General features: G+C 25.7%; 5 protein-coding genes across 5 annotated transcripts; all 5 read left to right on the top strand.

Annotated features, from left to right (window-relative positions):
• Nucleotides 1-1,237: 1,237 nt before the first annotated feature.
• PVVCY_0800250 (6-cysteine protein) lies at nt 1,238-2,656 on the top strand (the record flags this gene model as incomplete). The annotated part of the gene is made up of 1 exon (XM_008626834.2): nt 1,238-2,656. The coding sequence occupies one exon, from the start codon at nt 1,238-1,240 to the stop codon at nt 2,654-2,656; it is 1,419 nt and encodes a 472-aa protein (XP_008625056.2).
• A 1,863-nt stretch (nt 2,657-4,519) lies between these two features.
• On the top strand, nt 4,520-5,383 carry PVVCY_0800240 (6-cysteine protein; the record flags this gene model as incomplete). Its single annotated transcript, XM_008626833.2, has 1 exon — nt 4,520-5,383. The coding sequence occupies one exon, from the start codon at nt 4,520-4,522 to the stop codon at nt 5,381-5,383; it is 864 nt and encodes a 287-aa protein (XP_008625055.2).
• Nucleotides 5,384-7,056: 1,673 nt separating this feature from the next.
• On the top strand, nt 7,057-9,916 carry PVVCY_0800230 (conserved Plasmodium protein, unknown function; the record flags this gene model as incomplete). Its single annotated transcript, XM_037634207.1, has 9 exons — nt 7,057-7,059; nt 7,297-7,352; nt 7,514-7,547; nt 7,669-7,720; nt 7,839-8,745; nt 8,901-8,964; nt 9,148-9,316; nt 9,465-9,716; nt 9,816-9,916. 9 exons carry the CDS (start codon nt 7,057-7,059, stop codon nt 9,914-9,916), a joined length of 1,638 nt encoding a protein of 545 aa, XP_037490345.1.
• Nucleotides 9,917-10,990: 1,074 nt separating this feature from the next.
• On the top strand, nt 10,991-11,550 carry PVVCY_0800220 (conserved Plasmodium protein, unknown function; the record flags this gene model as incomplete). The annotated part of the gene is made up of 2 exons (XM_008626831.1): nt 10,991-11,365; nt 11,470-11,550. The coding sequence occupies 2 exons, from the start codon at nt 10,991-10,993 to the stop codon at nt 11,548-11,550; spliced, it is 456 nt and encodes a 151-aa protein (XP_008625053.1).
• A 1,930-nt stretch (nt 11,551-13,480) lies between these two features.
• PVVCY_0800210 (transcription factor with AP2 domain(s), putative) lies at nt 13,481-23,912 on the top strand (the record flags this gene model as incomplete). Its single annotated transcript, XM_037634206.1, has 2 exons — nt 13,481-23,278; nt 23,511-23,912. 2 exons carry the CDS (start codon nt 13,481-13,483, stop codon nt 23,910-23,912), a joined length of 10,200 nt encoding a protein of 3,399 aa, XP_037490344.1.
• Between the last annotated feature and the right edge of the window lie 159 nt (nt 23,913-24,071).

Below are 24,071 nucleotides of genomic sequence, written 5' to 3'. Positions count from 1 at the left end.
ATTTCCATGTTTATATTTATTCAGGCCTTTATTTTATTATTATATTTTAGAGTCTTAAATTTTCTCTTGTCAACGTGCAACAACTTGCATTCATAAAAATATAATAGCTTAGCTTTTTAATTTTTATTCTTTTTATATAAAAATTAAACATTAAAAAATGTTTGTATGTTTGTAATGCAGGATATGGCATGCTGTGGATGCGAAGCACATTTTTTTCAAATAGACATTTTCGTCTCTAAACATATAAAAATAATTTTGGTATTATTAAAAGTTTTTTACACATTTTTACATTTTTATTAATTTTTTTCATGGTATAAAGTTGTTTATTTTTTCATTTTTTTAATGGGAAATGATCCCAAGAAGGTACATTCATGTCTTCACAAAGTGACACATATTTTTAAAAACTCAATAGACTTATCAAATTTTCAAATTTGTGCATGTATACAGGTATATAATAATGCGTAAGAAAACTTTTCGTCATCATTGTGTTCTTTGGAAAATTCGATAGTTTATGAATTGTTCATAAAAACAATAACTAGCATTTCAAAAATCAATTTACAAGAAATGTTTTTTTTTCTTTGGATTCACATGCTTACGCATATATATTTATAATTTTTATTTATTACTTGTATCAACTTTTACATGCTTAAAATGAAGCATACATTAGATCTTCTTTGGGGAGGATTTGTTTAATCTGCATGTGTTGTAAAACTTAATAGACGCAAAAAATTAAGGGCCTCTCTTATTTTATTTATGAATACAAAACAGTTTTAAGGATTGCGAAAAATATTCCATTTTATTAAATAATATATTTTTTGTTTATCATGCTTCAAATCCATAAATATTTTTTCTACATTAAAACAAAATATTGCATTTGTGATAAGGCAAAATATCATCAAAGACACAACATATATATTGAATTGTATATTTATGATTTATTTTAATAACATTATAAGCGCATTCATATATTATGATGCCGACTATTACTTTTTGGTGTTTTTTATTTAAAAATAAATTATGTTATTAAGCAAATTTTATTTGTTAAAATATTATAAATATATTACATTTTTTTACATTATTTTTTTTTTGAAAATTATAATACCACAGCAAAGAAAAAAATAAAAATTGAAGCACTTTGTAACAATTTTATTTTCGGGGTTCACAAAGTCTGCTTGTGTCCTTTTTTCGTCGATTTGTTCCCTCCTTCAATGTGATACATATCTTGAGAATATAGTAAATGATGAAGCATCGAAGCATTTTCGTGTATTACTGTTTCTGCTTCTTATTGAAATATGTAGCCTTTAGCAATGTAACAAAACCTAATACGAGAATAGGGCACTTTGAAATTTGTGAGATAAATACATCTTCAGGCGATGTCGAAGAATGTGTTTTAGAAAATGAATTTGGGAAAATATTTTTATTTATTTGTAATATTGATTATAATGAGATGACAAAAAATATAGTGCTTCCATCAGAATGCGCTAAAAAAACATATATAGACCATGTAAATCCAAATGGGACATCACCAGAAGTTAATACTTATGATATATTTCCAGACTTGATCGGAGCAAATGAATCCCAATTTCGTGATAAGTTTTATTTTTATGGGACCCCATATTCATCTAAAGACATTGATTTTATATGTTTATGTTTTTCTGAAACAAAACCAGATATAAAACATATAATGAAAATGAGTTTTAAAAAAATGACAAAAAAAATAAAAGGATGTGATTTTGGAGATAATACACCAATGAAAAAGGATTTAACAAATGGGAAAGCATTATATGAAAATTCTAGTTGTCATATATATGCATATCCAGGAGATGTAATTGGAATAAATTGTTATAAAAAAGACATTAATAATATTTATAATAATAATTTAGAATTGCGTCCAAATAATTGTTTTCATAATGTTTATTATGAAAATGATATATTATTATCGTCAAAAAATTTAATACCTAATTCTAGAGTTATACCAGATCCGAGTGATGATGTTAAACTGTCCAAAACGCATTCATATATGTCCTATATTATACTCCCTGATGAAATAAATCAAAATGTTAAAATTAGTTGTTCATGCAAAAGAGATGAATATGTTGGAACTATGTTTTTATATGTAAATACATCGAAAAATATTTTAACGCCCACTAGCACCAGCACAGAAGAATCTGCTCCTTTGAATGACCACTACATTTCAATTGGAGATATGTGGGATATGGGTTTGCATGAAAACCCTGAGCAAATGCAAAGCATTATTAACCATCACGCAAATAAAAAATATTATGAACATATGAAAATTTACAAAAGCAATAAAATGGATTCTAGTGATGAGGATGAATCGAATGAGCAACCACACAATGGCAATAGAGCAAATAAAGATTCTAATGATAATGAGAAAATGGCTAGAAATAGAAGGCAAAAAAATAATTCTCTCAATCATAATAATTACCATAGTAATCATGAGGAGGATGACGATGAAATTAATATATCTACTCATGATAAATATTATGATGATTATCAACCGGGAAGTAATAGGCCTTTGAGAAAGAAAAGAACGTTTTGGCAAAATATGTTTGGCACCTCTTCTTCTTATTATGAGGCCTTTACCTATTTTCCAATCCCATTTATTATAATTATCTATATGTTCCTCTTTTGATGAAGCATGATATGTGCATAGTGCCAATATGCCCATTGCGTGGATTTTTGGTTGATATAACATACGAAATAAAATAATTTTATTTTTGCCACTACAAATTCACAGACTATATATATGTACACATTTGCATAACTATTTCCTTTATTTTGTTTATTCGTATATATATATTTGTTTTCCCCTAACATATATTCCTCACACTATTACGTTTATGTATTGCTACACTTTTTTCCAATGCAAGTATTCCTAATATATTTTTAATTCATTACATATATACCGCATTTTTACATATAATGCTTGATGCATATTTGAATAAGCATTTAAGTGTCAAATATGATGTTTTTTTATAGATGCATTAAATTATGTAGCCACACATATTCAAGTATCTCCATACAAGCGTGTGGGTGTATAAATAATGTACTCAAATATGTATATAACCAACTAGCAATGATAACTTTTTTTTGCATGAATGCCATTATTGAAAACCTTAATATTAAAATATATTATATATGTATAACCGTTTAATTCAAATAATAATGGTATAAGACGAGTGTATGAAAATGGAACATCATACATAAAAGAAAACAATTCTGCATAAAAGTCAGAAAAATATAATAAATAAAAATAAGAGAATAAGAGAAACAAGATTAACATATATTAAAATGCAAACAACTCTTAATGAAATAAATAAATGGTTATGCATGTATATACACAGATTTTTTTTAATTATAGCAAAAAATCATATATAATAAATAAAATACAATTAAAAATAAAAATATGAATAGCATGTGTAACAATTATATTAAAATTTTTAAAAATGTCTTTATTATTTTAATAATGTGAACAAATCGTTTTTTTTGAGGGTTAATTTTAAAAAAAGTACAAAAATATATAGCCTTAAAAGCATGGCACCCTTTGAGATTTATCCTATGTAAAAAGTTGCATGCATATTAACAAAACAAAGAAAAGACCATTTAATAATTTAATCCTTAAATAATAAATATATTTTCATGGGAATTATTTAATTTACGATTCTTTTTCAAAATATTATCTTAATGTTTTATCCCTTAAAAAGAATTAAAAAAAAACGAACTTAAATTTGTTTATGGAATGCATTTTTTTTGAAAATATAAGATATGCATAAGGTTTCAAAAGCACGAAAGATAAAGAATTTAAAATATATCTTTTGAAATGAGCACATTGTTTTCTTTAATACATATTTTGCTATAAATTTTAAAAAACTTTAAAAATTTTTGACATTTTGAAAGAGTTAATAAACATTGTGTACTTAAAGAGGAGAGACAAGGCAAATATACAATATATGCCTACGTCGTTACATAACCAAGCACATTTCGATTTGTCTCATATATAGTAATACTTATGCGTGAGCATTTTCCCCATTTTATATTGCAGAACATCTTTTAGTTGCAGCAATGAATAGCATAATTGTAACAAATAAGTAGCACATACTTCAGTTTGAATGTAAACATTCTTTGTTACAATAACTTTTGTTTGTTTCTTTGAATCGACAGTTATCATACTGGATTATTTTTGTTGATGCTACCGTTTGAAGACTTTAAAAAATATATTATATACATATATGTGTAAAGTTTATTGATTATTGCACATATATTTATTTTTATTATTTTTTTTTGACTATGAAGCAATATGAATTCGCAACGCTATATTATATGTCACATTAACACATATTTCGCCGTAGCTCGAAATATGTTTTTTTCCATTTTTCTATATTATGCATTTTCTCTTTTAATATGTTTATCTATTTATGTTTTTAAGATGAGAAAGGCATTATATTCTTTGTTGTTTTATATGTGTGTATGTTTATATATATATACCCCTGTTCTTATGGCGAATTTAAAAGATATAGAAGTTGGCAATTATTTCATATGTAACTTAAAAGATTATCCCACAGGAAATTGCAGTGTTGATCATGATTATAACAAAACAATAAAATTGCTTTGTCCTATTGTTCATAATAAGAATAGCAGTGATAAGGTATATGATCCTTCATATTGTTTTAAATATGATGGGATAAAAGATGAATTTATTATAAATAATAAACAAAATCATATACACAACACTTTACCTGGAGTTATATTAACAAATCATATAGAAAACGATACTTATAATTTGAGTATATATCCACCGTTTGTTGTAAAAGAAGATATAACTATTGTTTGTATATGTGACAGTGAAAAAGGAAATGAAGGAATAACACCGTATCTTAAAATAAACATAAAAAAAACACATGGCTTGAATAATAATTTAGAAGGTGATTATATAAAAGGGTGTGATTATGGAAACAATATAGGTAAATATCAATTTTTAACAAAGCCTGTAAAATATGTTAGCAATCCTGTTTGCGAAATAAATGCATATCCTGGGGATGTTGTTGGAATAAATTGTAATAGTTATACTACTAAAATGCAAGGCGCCCGTTTAGAACCAGAAAATTGTTTTAGCATGGTATATTTTTCTAATTTAACAATGCAATTTGCAAAAACGAGTGTAAATAATATAATGCCTAATGCAAAATATTATCCCGATTTAACACCTCATCCTGGAAATCAAAATTCAAAAATGTTCTTAACGTCATACTTATTGATACCTAATGACATAGAAAGGGACATTTTAATATATTGCCATTGCTCATATAACGGAAACAAAGGATTAGCAATATTTAACATTTTTGCTACAAAAACAAGTTAATATGTGATGTATGGACAATAGAGAACAAGTTGAAATATAGAAGACAACATTTCTCAAACAAGTCATACAATTTTGTTTGTTTTAATGACATATAATAGTACAATTTGTTTAACTTTTTTAAATATGTTATATTCCCACTTTTTATATTTTTTATAAGTTCAATTAATATGTGCTCTTATTAGTTTTCAATTAAAATACTTAATTTGTATTTTTCCTTTTTTTTAACATGTTTTTAAATTAAAAGTAAAAACCATAATAAAAATTGTAAATCGGTTGATTATTAAATATAAGTATGCATATGCATAATTTAGAAGCAATAGCATCCTAATCTATATATGCCACAAATTATAGTTTGCTACTGTTTCCTATTTGAAGTGTTTGTTTAATTATTCCATACAATAGAATCTTAATTGTACTATACCAAATGCGCGTATGAACAAATAAACTTGTATTTATTTATAGAATAATAGAATGTAGACATTATATTTTTTTTATTAGTATGAATTAAAACAATTAACAAAATTTACATTATATTATTAAATGAGTTGAATGCAATAAAATTACAAGCATAAATTAATTATGTAGCTCGTTTGGGGTCAAATTGAGTTTTAATACTTTAAGAAATTGCAATATAATGATTATTCGTGCTGATCTTTTGTTTATTTTTTTTACGATTCTTTCAAGAGAAATTTCAAGGTGTGGTATTCGCAGTAGCAGGTTTCTGTTTTTATTTTATAATACTTTATTAATTTACTAATTTACTGTGGCATCGCTTTTGCAATAATAATAAATGTCCAGCACAATAATTGATCGTACCAGCATTATAGCATACTGTAAAGGTAATTCATAATATACATATATATGTTATGAAAGAAATAATCATTTTTCATTACGCTTATCTTTCCTCACGACATACCCAAATATAATGATAACAAAAATATACTATCAAAAATTTTTGAATTAAAAAAAATTGGTTCCTAATTTTAAGTAGTAAATTGAATAATATTTAAATTTATTATATATATATATATATATATATTTATTTATTTATATTTTTATTTCCATTTGTATTGTAATTTTTCCGGTGTGCCTCAATACTTAATGAGTAAAAAAAGAGATAACTTAAAATATAACAAAAGGAATATAACATACGAAAATAAAATAAATTAATATAATAATTATTTTATATATAATTTATATAAAATAAATTTGATTTAACTACAATTGAGAACTTATTTGAATTATGATTACCGCTTTATGAAAAAGAATAAAAATTATATTATACATAATTGAAATAATATATAAGTGGGATAATTAAAAGATTAAACGCGAATGCCCGAAAAATCAATAAAAACGTATAAGTAGTAAATTAGGTAAGATAAATAATAATATAATGAAAAATAAAGAGTTTAAACAAGTAAAATAATTTTTTCATACCATCATAGGTTTGTTTATAAATCATAGATTTGATAAGCATGATAACACAATAACTAACTTAAATATATCAATATATAAACAGGCCAATGTATAATAGATAAATAATTTATATGCTTGTATTGCATACATTTTTACACACCATTATATTTTTGTTTACATAAGGCTACAACCTTGAAACTTTTATGGGCATTTCTTCAAAGAGGGATAACTGTTTCTGTTAATAGCTTAATAGCACTATGGTATGGAAAACTTCAAAAGAGGAGAAAAAGTTGTGGGAAACTCACAAAAACAAATAAAATAATAAAAAGAAATAATGAGAAAAACATAGAACATATGCAATTATTATATATATGTATGCATGGAGATAAATAACAGAAGTTTAAAACATTATATAAACTTTATTATCTCTCTCTACAATTTTGAAGTATGATTATACAATACACATATACTTTAATTCTATTTTATTTTTCATTTAGAGTTTAGATTTAAATGAGGCCGAGGATGGAAATTCTAAAATCAAGAATTCCAAGAAGTGAGTGAAAAGAATATAATGTACATATATACAGTAAATAAGCAGTCTATATTTTTTTTTGAAAATTTGTGGACGCCTTTGCAAATCGTAGCGTGTAAATCTATATAACGCTTTTCTAATATATCACCTATATGATAAACTAATTTTTTGTTCGTATTTAGGCGTAATATAGAAAAAAATGACACCCCTAACAAAGTAAATGCAAAAAGTGACAAAATATGAAAAGGAATTATAAAACTGATACTAAATAGAGAAGATAAAACTAAGTTCATATGTATAAACAAATTATTTATTATATTTTTTTGAACTCTTACAGATTGCAAAAATAGGCTCAAGTTCTCCAGAAATCCATAACGAGGATGCTCAAGGTAAGTGTTAATTAAACGTGGAAATTGATAACAACAGCTAATTAATTTATATTGCATACATTTGCCATATATATTTGGATTATTTGCACTAACCACATTTATTTCTTTAAAAATTTAGGCGAGAACCAACCATTATGTGAATCTTATCCTTCTAACAACGAAGGAGAAACTGTGAATTGCGAAAAAGATATATTAGATTACTCAAATAATAATAATGAAATCGGAGGAGATAAAAATATTGTAATTGCAAATCCCCATGATTATAAATATAGAGGTAAAAAAAAGAAAAAAAAAAAATTTAAAGAACATAAGGATGTAACTAATCATGAAAATGAAAAACCCCAAAAAATTAAGGAGAAGCATATCGATAAAGAGAAAAAAAATAAGACAGTTAAAAAACTTCAACAAAATAATACAAAAAATGTAGTGATAAATCAGACCGAAATAAAGAATCCCGATGAATCTAACATTGAGGGAAAAAACGATAAAGAGGAGGAAGACAATGATGATAAGAATGAGGATAATAAAGATGTTATTGAGAAAAGCGACGAGGAAGAAGAAGAAGAAGAAGGTGATGACGACGATGAGGAAGAAGATGATGATGAAGAATATGATGAAGAAGAAAACGATGATGAAGAAGAAGACGATGATGAAGAAGAAGATGATGAGGAGGATGACGATAATGGTGAGGAAGAAGATGATGATGGCGAAAACGAAGAGGAAGAAGATGTAAAGGGAGGGGAAACAAAACCTGAGGAAGGAGGTGAAGAAGAAAAAGAGAAAGAAGACGATGATGCAAAAGATGAGGAAGAAGGAGAAGATGATGAAGAAGAAGATAAAGAGCATAGTGATACGAAAGATGAAGAAGACGCTAAAGAAAAAATAAAATTAAATAATAAGGATAATTCATCTGAAAACGATGATGATGAAAAAACCAGCAATAATGAAAAAAGCATGACGGATGGCGAAGATGATAATGAAGAAAACGAAGATGAACAAAGCAGTGTAGCTAAAACACAAAAGAGGTACAAAAAGTTATATATATGTGTATACTGAAATTAAAACATTATAGTTGCTAAGATGAGGGACAATTCCCTGCGTTCTATATCATAATAATTGTTTTCATGCAATATGATTTTTCCTTTTTAATATAATTATTTTTAACTTTTTTTTATAATAGCAATGAAAGCGTGTGTAGCGAATATGGGGATCTCAAAAAAAATGACCGACTTTTTGCATCATTGGTAATTGAATAGAATCTGTTTGTGTTTTTTATTACATTGTTATTTTTTTCTCTCATCAATCTATATGTATGCATCGATACTGCCAAATATGTAATCGGAAAGTAATATGAGCGTGTTAAAAAAATATTTTCTTTGTCAAATATATTTTCATTATACATCCATATACTTTATTTTGATCTTCAGAATGATGTCAATTCACCCAATAAACTATTCAGTGAATATGTAGGAACCTTAAATATATTTGGGGGAAAAGGTTTAGATTTGGAAAAATTGCAGAAAAATATGAATAAAAAAAAAAAAGTAATAGATGAAAAAAAGGATATTAAAATGGTCGAAGAAGAAGATCCATTTGGTAATATCACAAAACAAGCATTTGCACAATTTTTGCATATGATATTAATAGACATGAAAATGTCCATTTGTATATACATCCACTTTGTTATGCACCTTTTTTTGCTCAATTGTCATTCATATTCTTCATATTTATTACGATTTTTTAGAAAATGAAGAAATAATATACTCAGAAAATACTATAAAGATAAACAAGTTTGTTAAGAAAGACGGGAAACAAGAATGGTCTGGTTATTTACCAGTAAAAATTCAAATAATGAAAAATAAAGAAAATGATAAACATCGAATTTTATGTTTTCAAAAAGGAAGTGGAAGATTATTTTTAAATACAGATATTTTCGAGGGATTTAGAATAATTGCCTCTAAAAATTTGTCCGCCTTATTTAATGGGCGTGATATAGGTATGTGATAGAGATTGCGTTACTGCATATATAAATATATACACATGTATGGGGGAAGCAAAACCCACATTTATTCTTTTCCTTTTTTTGTTAATACAGGTGATGAAAAAATAATAACTCAGTATATAGTAACATTTATTAGTACCTCTTCAAGAGATGATTTTATCAGTAAAATTAATGATATTGCCAAAAAAAAATAATAATTAATTAAAAAGATGAAACCTTATACAAAGTGTAAAACTTAAAATGCTTCTCAAACCCTCTTAAAATAGTTTTTTTTTAATTTTTGTTGTAAAGCTTTCCCATTTTATATATTTTCATCCATCTTTCACATTTTTGATTTAATTTTTCTAGTCATAAAAAATTAAGGAAAAATTATGAAAATATTTAGCTTTCTTTTATTGTAATATGCATAATGTATTGGCGTTGTTTAAACGTTTTTTTATTTCAATTTTTGGGTTCCTAGTATCTATGTGTACTACTTGTATGTATGCATATATATAGCACACATGTATTGTATAAATAAAAAATATGCATTATACATGTACATAGGATCGAAAATATAATACTATATACATGTATTAATTTATTCGTTCTTATAGATACATGTTTCGAAAAAATCCATTTTTCATAAATATACATTTCGATTTCCTTTTTTTTTATTTATGCATTTTATATTTTTCCATTTTTTTAATATATTTAAAAACCTTTTGAAATTTTTAATAAGAAAATAATCATATGTATATTTTTTAATATCTCCAAAAATTGCATTATAGCGATTAATTGATGTATACATGCATAGGAATAAATGTATATGTGCTAGAGATGTAATAAACTATCACATAAAGCAACATACAATAATAAAATCGAATAACAGTAGCAATATAATATGTAAGGTATTAAATTTATTGAATATAGGCCGATTTATCTCGTTTAAAATATTAATACCTTAATAAAAAGGCAAAATAATAATATATATACACGCCGTATTTATATAGTTGTTTATACATTTTTGTAATCCGCAAGAATTCAATGAAAAAGGAGTGGACGAGTGTCATGGCATATATAATTGATAAATTGTATTTTCCATACTGATATATTTTTTTAAATGTACTAATTATATACTATTTTGTGGACTAAAAGTAAGAATTGCTTCATTATTTTGGGAGCGCAAAAATGCGGTAAGTACGGCTTATTTAAGGTTTTCCGACTGTTTATTGTAATAATAATAATTGTCATTGCTGTTGTTATTATTTTATTACTTTAACGTCCCTATGAATAGAGTTGTGAGAAACTTTACCAATAATAGAGGGATAAACAACCCAAGCAAAATAAAAACATTTAACAATTCTTGTGATGAAAATTTGAAAAAGTCATTTGAAAAAATAGCTATAGGCACACCCCCAAGAGCCAAAATAAATAGTATCCTAAATTTTTTAATAAAATCAAAAATATTAGATACAGAATGGTCCAAATCACAAATTATTGATGAGATATATAAAAGGCGGGTAGATAAACAGCTTTCTTTTCATTTAAATGTATTATATGGCTTAGGATCGAAAGGAATCCATTTAAATAAAAAAGGAATAGTGTCGCCAGTATTATTTTACCCCTTAATGGATTACGACCAGTTTAGGACTATTGTGCAGGTGTGTTTGACTCATATAAAAGTGTGTGTATCAACACAAATTAAATGATATTAATATGCGTATATATGTACACCTACATTCATATTTCGACTTTTTTACAATAGGTAATGCAAGTTGCGGATAAAGAGAGAAAACTTGGGATATATGAAGAAAAACAATTTTTTGAAAATTTATTTAAGAAATAAACTATGCATAAAAAATTTACTTAAAGAAAATTCCAAATTAAGCTATAAAATTTAAAGACCTTACAGAAATCAATTGAATATATCTCTATTCACATACATATCTTATGGTGTGTGTTTTTTTTTTGTATTATTTTATATAAGATCTTAAATTAATGCGCGCCTATTTATGGGGATTCGTATGCAACAATTACAATCTTATGATATTTATTGTTTTACTAGTAAATAATATAACATTTATTTTATGAGGAAAACGAGGAATATACATTTGCACAAATATCTACAGATTTTTATGGTTGCAAGTGGTCGATTATTTGTAGGAATATAGGAGTATTCCTATGTGTTAATACTTGGAAAAGGGTAATATATGTAAGTTTTAACATATATTAAACATGAAAGAGAAAAAAGATTACATAGTGTAGTATAATAAAGAAAAGCTATATATTATAAATGGAGAATAATACCTATCTGTGGTAGTTTTTTTTTTGCATGCACACATTTGTTTATTTTGTATGACTATTGTAATAATTTTTATACGACCTATTTTTTTGTTTCATTCTTTACGTTTTTTTAAATGAAAATTTACGAGATTACTATTTTTTTAAGTATTAAATTATTTTCATCATAAATAAAGCCCGTTTTATCATAAATATATCATTCTTACTGAAGCAAGCTATAAAAAAGAACAAAAAAATAGTTGTAATTGCTTCAATATAAATAATAGGAAATTCTGCAGTTTATATTTTGAGGTAATTGTTTTTATTTATTTAATAATAGCACTTGGCTTTTTAATGCAACTTTGGGAAATCAATATGCTTTATCCATATTGTTCTATGATTTCCCTTTTTTCCCCTATTTTTTTTTGTTATGAAAAAATCTAAATCTTAAAAATGCACCTGTTGCATATTGTATGTATGTGTGTATATATTTATATAATGTTCAGTGATTTTATAATTAATGCATAAAACAAGATACTTAAAACAAGCCCGGATTAATATATGCACACTTATGTAATAAACATATTAGTTAACACATTGTTTTATCGCAACTAAAATGTAAATGTTCAAAATAAATATGTACATATTTTTTTTATATGATAGTTTAGATATTTCTATAAATTTACAACCACAAATTAAATAATAGCCCATGACAACATTACGACGCATATATATGCATACATGAATATTCATTTGTTTTGTTTATTTATTTTGCCACTTCGCTGCGCTCCTATTATTGCATAGAAATACATTGGTTGTTCTATTTATGAATCTATGCATAGTATTATATATATTAAAGCAGATAAGTATATATAAACGAATTTTTATTATGTATAAAAATATTAATGGACATACTAAGCATTGTCTTACATAAAAATTAGAAGAATAAATAGAATGCTCAAATTTAATAATATTATATAAACATCGTATTAGGATAGTGAAAAGCATGTATGATATGCAAGAGGCAGGTAATATTTACTTTAAAGAAAAGTAGTTAAGACATAACACTAATGATATGTTGCATCTATATATGTTTGTTAGTATCAATGTTTTTTTTATTTATTTTGAAAATTTTCAGAATATTATATCTACACCTTATACTATGCATATTTTTCCGTTTATTTTAAACTCCTACTTTCCGTACTTTCTCTAAAATATGTATATATCATAAGATATTTTTTTCTTAGAACTCTTTTTTTCATATAATATATTTTTTTGGATTTGATTAGATACATATTTTATCTATATTTGAATATTTTTTTTGTCCAAATAATATCTGTACATATTTTGAAGCGATGATGAGCATATCAAAAGATATGTAAAGGAACTGGTGCTACATGCATATATAAATTTGTGAATGTGCAATTGTGCCAAAAAAGGTAAGTTACATATATTTATTGTTTTTATAAAAAGTTAAAAAATAAAATATAGACTACATGAATGAAGGTGAAATTAATGATAAACCATTGGAAGAGGGTAATTTGGGTCTTTTTGCTGAGAATACTTCAAATATATCAAAATTGAGGAGCAAAAATTTAAATAGTATTAAGGATGATCTAAAAAAGGAGGAAAAACACAAAGACAAAAAATATAATGGTCATAGTAAGAAAAATGCACAAGAAAATAGTTTTGATATGATTTGTTCTAACAGTAACCAAGGGAAAAGTAGATATGGACAATATAATTTATTGCCATATTTTGAAAAAGAAAAATATAATTATTCGAATGTAGCAATAAGCCCACATCAATACAGTAAAAACCATTACAAATGCAACTCACTGGATTATAAAGGCAATAAAACAATAACGGGAACAGAAGAAAATAAAAAATTGAATAATATACGAAAAAAGAAACTATTAAAAAACCAAAAATGTATAATTAAATTATATAATAGAGCGACAAAAACCGGAGGAATGCTGTGTTGCAAAAATGCCCCAAATGACGATATATCTCGAAATTTTGAGGAAGAAAAAAGCGAAGTAAAATGTAGAGAAACTAATAGTAATGATAATAAAAATAGATCGAACATAGATGTAGTAGAAAACCTGCCCAATTACAATGATTTTTCGTGTTTTCCTCAAAATGAAATTCATAAACATAATATTAATGGTACCAATGAGGATAAAATTAATACAGTTTTATCAAAAGCTAGTAATAATATAAAAAAAATAGAGAAGAATACTAAGATAGTAACTGAAAAAGAAAGAGATGAGAAATTTCGTAAAAAAGAGGATTATGGAGGTATAAGAAATAGTGATATGACTAATATAGAGAAAGGAATAGAAAAAATGAGAACGAACTTTAGTGATGATATTACTACTAATATTGGGGATAAAAAGAATGATAGAAACAAATATATTCCAAATGTTAATAAAAAAGTTAGTTGTCTAGAAAATATAATAATCAATGAAAATAATGAAAAATGGGATGCGGAAAGAATACTCCATAATAATATATCGCAAAAATTGGAGCATAATAATGGTGATGTTGTGGGTGGCATAGACAAATCACATATTAACAATCTTAATATGCCAAAAGTAATATTACCAATAAAAAGTCAGGAAAATAAAAAGGAAGCGAATAATATATGCGAAAGGGAAAGTAAAATATATAGAGATAGACATGATGTGTGTTTAAATAGTAAGCCAAATTGTAAAATAAATTTGATTAAAATTTTGGAAAAAAAAACATATAAAGGCAGCAAAATGGCAAATTCAATTGATAAAGTTAATTCTTCTAATGGGAAAAATGTGATCCATATCGGATATAAAAACATTCCTATATCAAAATGTTGTGATAAAATTAATAAACTAAATCATGAGAATAATGAAAATGGAAAAAAACATAATAATATATTAAAAAATGATCTGAGTATTAGCAGATTAAAAGTCGGAAATAGTACAACAGCATCTTTAAATGAAGACAAAAGAAAAGTTAATGAGAATTCCAAAAGAATAATTATGGGGTGCAATATTATGAAAAAAATTTCAAAAGAAGACGAAAGCAGCATATATATAACAACGGATAATAGGAAAAAAAAAATTATCGACCAAAGTTTGGTCGAAGTATACACTACAAATGCTAATAAATGTGATGAGAATATGAAAGAGACTGAAAATGGTGATGCAATGAATAGCGAAGATAATCATATCAGGGAAGACCATGAACTAAAAAAAAAAAAAACATATTGCTTAAATAAACCAAGTACTACAGTGATTTGTGAAAAAATTAATGATCTTGTTAATGGAAAAGAGAATAACACATATGTCAATAATGCAATATTTGGAATTGAATATGAAAATGAATCCAAAGGGGATAAACGAAAAGTTTCATACAAAAATCCATTGGATATTTTGTTAAAAAATGAAAAAGAAAATAACTTAGGAGATGAAGAAAAAGCAGATTTTATGAGCAAGAGTCCTTTTATAAATGATCTAAAGAGTGAAGAAGCAAGTTGCCCCTCAAAATGTGTCTCAACAGATGATATAAATAATGTTTTATTAAATTATGGAAAAAAGAGTATTAATAATTATGAAAGCCTGAACAATTATAATGATAATTATAATAATAATTATAAGAAGAAAAAAAAAAGAACAGGTATACCATTGAACGAAAGAAAATATTATAGAGTGCTTGCTAAGCAAATGGTAAAAATACAAGGATTGACATTCGATCATAACCAAATTAGATGGATAGCATATTGGAAAAATGAAAATAACAAACAGATTCAGAAACACTTCCCTGTGTGTAAGTATGGATTTTATAAAGCTAGGCAGCTAGCTCTAGAGTTTCGGAACTCTAAAATCAATGAAAAGGGGGGAAATGGAAAATGTGAAAAGAATAAAATTGTTAATAAGAGTGAAACGATATATGCAAAAATGAACAAGAAAGAACTCTTCAAAAAAGGATCAGAGAAAATAGAATCGATTCTGAATAATGGCAAAAATGTTACGGTTGCGTGTCTAAGTTATCATTCCAAGAGCGTTTCGTCTATACATGGGAATGCGAAAAGCAAGAGTAAAATTTCAGGAAATAAAGAAAGTGCAACTTTTGACAAAGGGAATAATTCTACCAATGCATGTAATGTAAATAGTGAGAAAATTATACCTTCGAAAGAAAAAGAATCTGATTTCAATTTTAGAGAAAACGAAAGCATGTGGGTAAATGATGCTTCAAATTTTTTAAGAAACAATGAGCATCTTAATGCTATGTTTACAAATAATGGAAAAACAAATGATATAAATAATTATGATTTAAACTTTTCAAAAAGATTAAACAGTGAAATGAACACAAAACTTTATGATAACAATGGATTAATAGGTAATACTTCATCATTTCACAAACAAAAACAGTTTTCAAATTGTGTGCCTATTCCTTCAGACATAAATAATTCGGGAAATTTTCTTTGTCAATCAAAAAATGAAAATATTAGAGATGATGAGATTAATATGCAACATAATTCAATGACCAATGAAAGAATTTACCCTAATGATGTTCCCAACAACTGTACAAATGGCTACTGTGAAAATAATAATGGAAATTATGTGCATAATTATAAAAATTGCAATGCAAATGTAAATATTTGTATGAATATTTTTGAAAATACATATTATAACAAATTAAATAATCCTACTTTTTCTTGTGACCAAAATAAAACTTCATTGTGGTCGTATCCTCAAAATGATGTTGGATATGCTAATCACTTCAATAAATTTGAAGGAAGCAATAGTATTGGTAATATAGGCATGAATGGTATATATACTGAAAATAAACAAAATGAGGATAAAAAATTTACAGAATGGAATGCTCAGCCACAATATTTAATTTGCAATAACAAAGAGAGAAATGATTACTATTATAAAAATGGTAGTTGTGGAAATTTTAGTGAAAAAGTATTTATGCATACTAATATAGGAACAGAGAAGGAAGGAGTGAATTATACTTCTGAAGGGGAACGATTAGATTGGAATTTTCATTATAATTTTAACAATGTTAATAATATTATAAAAAATGATAACGATCTTGATGAGGTTAGCATTGAAAGGGAAAACGAAGAGTATAATAATGATACAAAAGGTATGCGTAATTCTGATTTGTCTAACAACGAGAGTAATATTTTATCGAATAGAAATAGTGTTTATCAGTATCGAAATAGCGACAATTATTTTTACGATGTGAACAACAATCTCGGAATCCTGTCAAATGGTGATGTGATAAATAGAGAAAAGTACGAATACAATAATGAATTTGGCAATACTTCAAGCATGAAGAAAAATATCATTTTACATAAAGATGTAGAAAATGGTGTGGTTCAGAATACGAAAATAGAAATTGTAGATGGTAATAATTCTATCAGGAAAAACCGAAAGGCGGATTCAAAAAGCATTTTAAATTTATTACATGACAATAGAAACAATAATTTTTATTATAATAAAAGTATGTTACACCCGCACTTAAGTAATAGAAACGAAAACAATGAGCAAGATTTTACTACAAAATTTGGCGATAATAATAACTATTTTGAAAATGTAAGCAATATTGTAAATGCAAAGAAAAAACCCATTTTAAAAAATCATAGAATAAACAAAATTTCAAACTCTGAAAAAATATTGGAAAAGGGAAAAAATGAAGTAGGGTGCAATAATAGTAGCAAAGCTGGAACACAGAATATCACACTTGGGAGGTCGAGAAAAAAGAAAAAAAAAGGAGAAGACAACATAGGAGTGGAGAAAGAAACAAGCAAAAACGAATTTAATATCACGGAGAATATTAATAATTTATTGGAAAGGAATATAAATAATAAAAACCCTGAAAAGGAAGCAATTTTAGATGGCATGATTTTAAAAAACAAGAACAAAGTAAAATCCTCAATAAAAAAAACAAACACAATTCATGAATTTTACAAAAATGGTGAAAGAAAAGAAGATAGAGAAATCATAGGTGTGAAGGGGAAAGAGAAAAAACAAAAAGCAAAACATCGAAAAAAAGGAAACACAGAAAAAATGATTATTAGTGTAGATGAAAATCCTCCAAATCATTCTACCTCTATGCTACAATTAATTGATATAAACAATCGATGTGTAAATAAAAATTATTCAGATAATGGATGTTTAAATTTTTTTAAAAAGGGAATGGGCAATTTAATTTATCAAACTAGAATTGGTGAAATGAATGGCACTAGTTATATTGAAAATAAAATTTCAAATTCAATTATAGACAATAAAAAAAACGATAAAAAATGTCGATATTCAAAAAATGAGATAAAAAATCGAAGCAATGAATTATATATAGATGAAAATAATATAAAATATGTTTACAATGACGATATAGCAGGGGAACCCAAAATTGGAGATGGCATAAATGAGTCATATATAATAAGAAAAAGTGAAGAAAATAACTTCGCTATCGAAATTGACAATATGTGTTATTCTGGAATAAACGCAGATAATAAGAGAAAAAAAAAAAAAAAAAAAGGAAATGAATCAAATGAGATAAAAAATGATGGTTATATTGGTAAGGTAAGTGATAGTAACTGTAAAAACTGCAATGAAAACGTACGAGAGGATGAACTAGATAAATTGGAAATATGCAGCTATAAGCTGAAAGATGATAATAAGAAAAATACCAAAGAAAATAATAATATAAATTATTTTCATAAAATTATGAAAATACCCAAAATGAAAGGAGTACATTTTGATATTCGACAAAAACGGTGGTGCGCATATGGATATAAAAAAAAAGAGTGCTTTTCTGTTTATAGATATGGGTTTTTAGCAGCAAGAGAATTAGCTGTTAGGAGCAGATTAAATGTTCAAAAAAGGAGAAACAATTTAAGATTAAAAAAGAAAAACAAAAATGATATTAGTGTATCAAAACGAAAAAGCATTTCATTGGGAAATGTTCCATCTAAGAAGAAAAGGAAAAAAGAGTGTGAAAATATCAGCAATGGTGGCATCGATAATACTAATATAAATGGAAATATACTTTTAAAAGGCGATGGAAGAGTTAGTGAAAATAATAATGTCATGTATGAATTACCCAATTTAAATAAGAACAACGACCTAATTAGGAATACATATTGCGCATCTGACTCCCATCCATACAATATTCAAAATGGCAATTTGATTTCTCAAAATGATTATTACAAAGGCTTGGGAACTGATATATATGGTGGCAACACTTGCAGCAATTATCAGGCAGGGAATATTTCGATATCAAGTTATCCAAAAAATGATATGCTGGGAGATAGAAGTTTCAAAGATGTTACAAATGATATGGGTAATGCATATTTGCTATGTGGTTATAACAATAATGTTGTGATTGATAGCAATAAACAAAATTACAATCGACTCAATAATGCACCCTATTTAGTTGGCATAAAAATGGCATACGATGGAAAAATAATGGAGAATCAAAATAGTCTCGGTAATGAATATAATTTAAGCTCAATAGGTATGGGAACTCAAATTAATAATAGAACCGAATTAAATAAAATACATGGTGAAAATGATTTTGGAAATTATAATATGAATAGTATAAATATAAATCAAGATACAGACACAAACAATTATATAAATAGCTATACTAATAATGAAATGCATCTAATGAATGGAGATAGAAATAATAATTATGTTTTTATGAAAAACATTGAAAAAAAATTTCATATAAATAGTTATGAAAATGAGTATCCCTATTTTAATCCGACCAATTTAAATATTCCTAATGAAGAAATATTAAGTAAATGTTTTATAACCCCAAATATACGAACGCCATTAACAGACAAATACATAAATCGTGGAGAAAGGATGGAAACATATTTTTATAAAAAAATAAACCCATGTGAAGTGGAAAATAATGAGGAAGCATGTTATCATGATACATTTAATAATGTAGATGCGATAAAAAAATTAAGCAGTACAGGAAATTACACCAATAAATTTTTTGAAACAATTTTAAGTAATGTTGGAAATAATAATACGGTTATTATGAGTGAAAATACATTTAGAAATGATATTATTAATAGAATCAATAGTGATAAGAACATTGATAATTTGAATAACTTTTATCATGAAAACGTAGCGAAAGAAAATAATTTGAATGTTGAAAAAGAAAATGCAATGTTTTTGAATTGGAATTGTAATACATATTCAAAATATGATGAAGGAATGTGGAATAATGGAATAGGAAAGGGTGATCATATGAGTAGAAATAAAATTGAATATAACAATAATTATAATACTTACAATGGACATATATCTATGCCTTTTTTAGAATGTTATAATAACAATTTTAATGACATAGAATGTGCTAAATCGTACAAAATGGTGGGTAAAGAATATTTCAACAATGGAGAATATAGTATGGATAGCAAATCAGAGATTAGCAATATAAATTATTGTATAGAAAATAGAAATTTAAATATGCCAAAAATGCATTTATTCCAAAATCAGTATGAAAGAATGAACTTTAATAAAAATGTGTGGATAAATGAAAATCCAAAAGAAGACGAAAATAATCAATTCACTATAAATGAGGCAAATATTGATCAAAATTATTTAAACTCTAATAAGATTAATAAAAAAGACAACGATAATAATTATTATCTTTTCCCTGATTGTAACATTTATAATGGTGTAAGCATTGAATGTCAAAATACAGGTCTGTCTAATGATATGTTGACAATAAATCAAACTGATGTTTCTGAATTTGTAGAACAGCCAAACACTCAAAATGGAAGAAATTTTTACCAAAATAATATTAACAATATAGGAAGTATTAGTAATATCTATTGTACTGGCACCAACAGTAGAGGTAACTTTTGTGAACAAAATAAGAATGGAATTTCTGGTGAAATGGTACAAATGAATTCACCATTTCTTCAGACAACTTATGGGGAAACTGAAGCAAAATTAATACATTTTAGTGATAATAATAATGCAAATACTCCAAAAATAAATAATGAAAAATTATCGTATAGCATATATGATAATCAAATAAATAAATATTTCATTAATGATATCGAAGCAAATAATAACAATTCCGAATATAAACAGGCTAGTATTTATCCTGATATATGGAGAAATTCATTTGACTTACATTATTCAGATAGAAAAAATATACCAATTAAAATCTCATTTTTATCACCAAACACCAGTAAAGTTGACAAAGTTGTTACTATTGATGAAAATATAGAAAATTTTAATAATGGACAGAATCTTTTATTTAATCCTAAAAATAATACTAGTAAGTATTGTATTGGAAATATAAATGACGAAAACGAAACAAAAAATTTTAGAATATCACCCAATAAATATAATGATATAAATAGCAGCCAAAATAATAATATATGTATGAGTAGAAATGATATATATACGGATTATCATAATTCCAATAATTTTAACGAGGAGAACACAAATTTAATGATCGAAAATGAAGATGTACGCAACAATGGAGGTAAAATGAATGAACTCACAAATATCTTTAGCCATGAAAACAAAAAAAATGATCATGAACAAAATAAAATAGATGATTTGTGGTGGGAAAATAACAATGAAAGCGTTTTTACAGATCCAACAATTTATCCTAATAATAGTATCCCATATACATGTGAAGCAAATAATTCATCGAACTCATATGCTAATAATATAAGTGATAAGCATAAATTTTTATTTAATTATAACAACTATGACGATATAAATTTAAAAAAAAGCGAGCTAAATATTGGCACTGAATTTTCCCGTAGTATTTCTGCAAATGAAGTTGAAATCAATATGCAAGCATATGAAGAAAGGAAAAATGAAAAAAAAAGAAATATGTGTCATTATATTAACAACGATATGGAATATATAAGCCAAGGCAATGTTTTAATAAATGAAAAGGAAGTAAGTCCTAACCAAAGCTTTATGAATATATGTAATTTGTCTAAGCGATTACAAAATGATAAGCATGAAAAAGGAAATAACAAACTAAATAAATATAATGGCAATAAGAATAGCGATAAAAATGATGAAACGAATCAAAACATAAATGGCGACCTAGTTGAAGACTTAAATAATCTTAGTAATGTAAAAATAAATCATGATTTAAATCCAAGGTGTAATCCATACATTTTTTTCAACAATCAGACAAATAGAAATTATAATGATAATAATAATTTTTATAATGAACAAAACTGCGTTATGAAAAGCAAAAATGAAAATAAGGAATACTATGATATGGAAGGATACAAAGATGGATTTAATTCCGTAGAAGGGAAGTTTCTCGATATAGAAAAAATACCAAAAAGAGGGGAAGAATTTAACAGAAATGAAAATATGTTCAAAAGAAGTATAGATACAGTAAGTGATGAAAATACACACTTCAATATAGGAGGGGGATGGAACTTCATGCAGAACAACGTTGTAAATCGTTTTGTGAATAATTCAATTAAAAGTCAAAATATGAATCCACTTGTTGAAAATTTAAGAAATATAAAAAATATTAATAAAAGAAATGAAATATGCATGGGTTTAGAGGGTGATTTAAATCGTTATGGTATAAAAAGGAATAATACGGAAAGTAATTCAGGGGATATAGTCAATATTAATGACAAAAGGATAGATGATGAAGAAGAAATGCGTATAGATATAGCGGATAATTATAAGATGCTTGATGATGATATAGAAAAAGGGCGTAAAAACAAAAAAATAATAAAACCTATAAACGATTTCACATATACAGATAATAATATTCTTAAAAATATAAAATTTTCTGAGCAAACCAACAATATTACAAATGGGGAAACATTTATAGATAATAATAAATACATTTCAAAGATTTTTGAAAAAGAGAAACATAGCAAGAAAATTTTTCACCACGAAAAGAAATATAAATGGATGACCGATGATAGGGATATAAGTATATGTTTTGAGAAAGGGAATAATAATAATGATAATGGCATTAATTCTATTAGTAGCTCTATTCATAGAGTTAATAAAAAAGGGACAATATTAAAAAATGTGCATATAACGAACAAATTCAATAATAAATTTATGAAAAAATGTCTACAAATAGATATAAGCTTTGATAAGAATTTAAAAAAGAAATATACACAAAATGAGAAATTAATTAATAACTACCACATATCCATATTCAAAAATATTAGCATTAATAAGCTTTTATCGGTTCGGTGGAATATTAAAAGAAACGATACATTTATGGAATCATATTGCGAATATATTTGCCTAACACTACACGTAATTTTTTTTTAAATGAGAAAAGGGTGTATGTTTATGAATTGTTTTTTTCGAAATGTTCACCAAGTTTCTGAATTAATCATTTTTTTATATGCATATATGTGCATCATTAATATAAACCAGAAAGTATAGAAAATGTGGCTGACCTAATGTATGCGTCTATACTTTTATTTTATTACACGCATATCTTTTATTTCGATTATTTTTTCTTTCTTTTTTATAACTTTTACAGGATATAAACATGAATAGATCTAAAGACGCAAGCAAGACAATTTGCTTTAAAAAGGTGATATACAAATTTTTAATCATTGATTTATTTAAAAATTTAAATCCCATAGATTTTTCAAATAATGGGAATACAGTGGAAAGCAATGACAGACTAGGTAAACATGTATTGTTTGAAAATTTATTACGTGAAAAAAAAATACAAAAGCATGTTAATATATTAAAAAAAGTTGAAAAATATCACATTGATATTATAAACAATATGTATGATCTCAAATCCATACAATTGTATATAGATATTTTTGTTACATGCTTACTAAAAAATATTCCATCAAGCAAGTTGTCATATGATGAGCACAATATGCTCATGCGATCGCTTTTGCTATTTTACTTTGATAGTAATAAATAGATAGCTATAAAGGAAGGGAATTCAAGTGAGCACTTCGAGTTTCACCCTTCAAGTTAGCTAGATACTGTGGTTAAGTGGTAAAATGAAGTACCAGAAAAATTATTAATCTCTGGCATGATAAATGGGGGCAATATGGTTGGAATATTGGCATGGTAATCC

This window comes from Plasmodium vinckei (assembly GCF_900681995.1).
Source record: "Plasmodium vinckei vinckei genome assembly, chromosome: PVVCY_08".
In the NCBI taxonomy this organism is placed as follows: domain Eukaryota; phylum Apicomplexa; class Aconoidasida; order Haemosporida; family Plasmodiidae; genus Plasmodium; species Plasmodium vinckei.
Note: the sequence above shows the minus strand (reverse complement) of the source record. Positions and strands in the feature narration are given on the sequence as shown.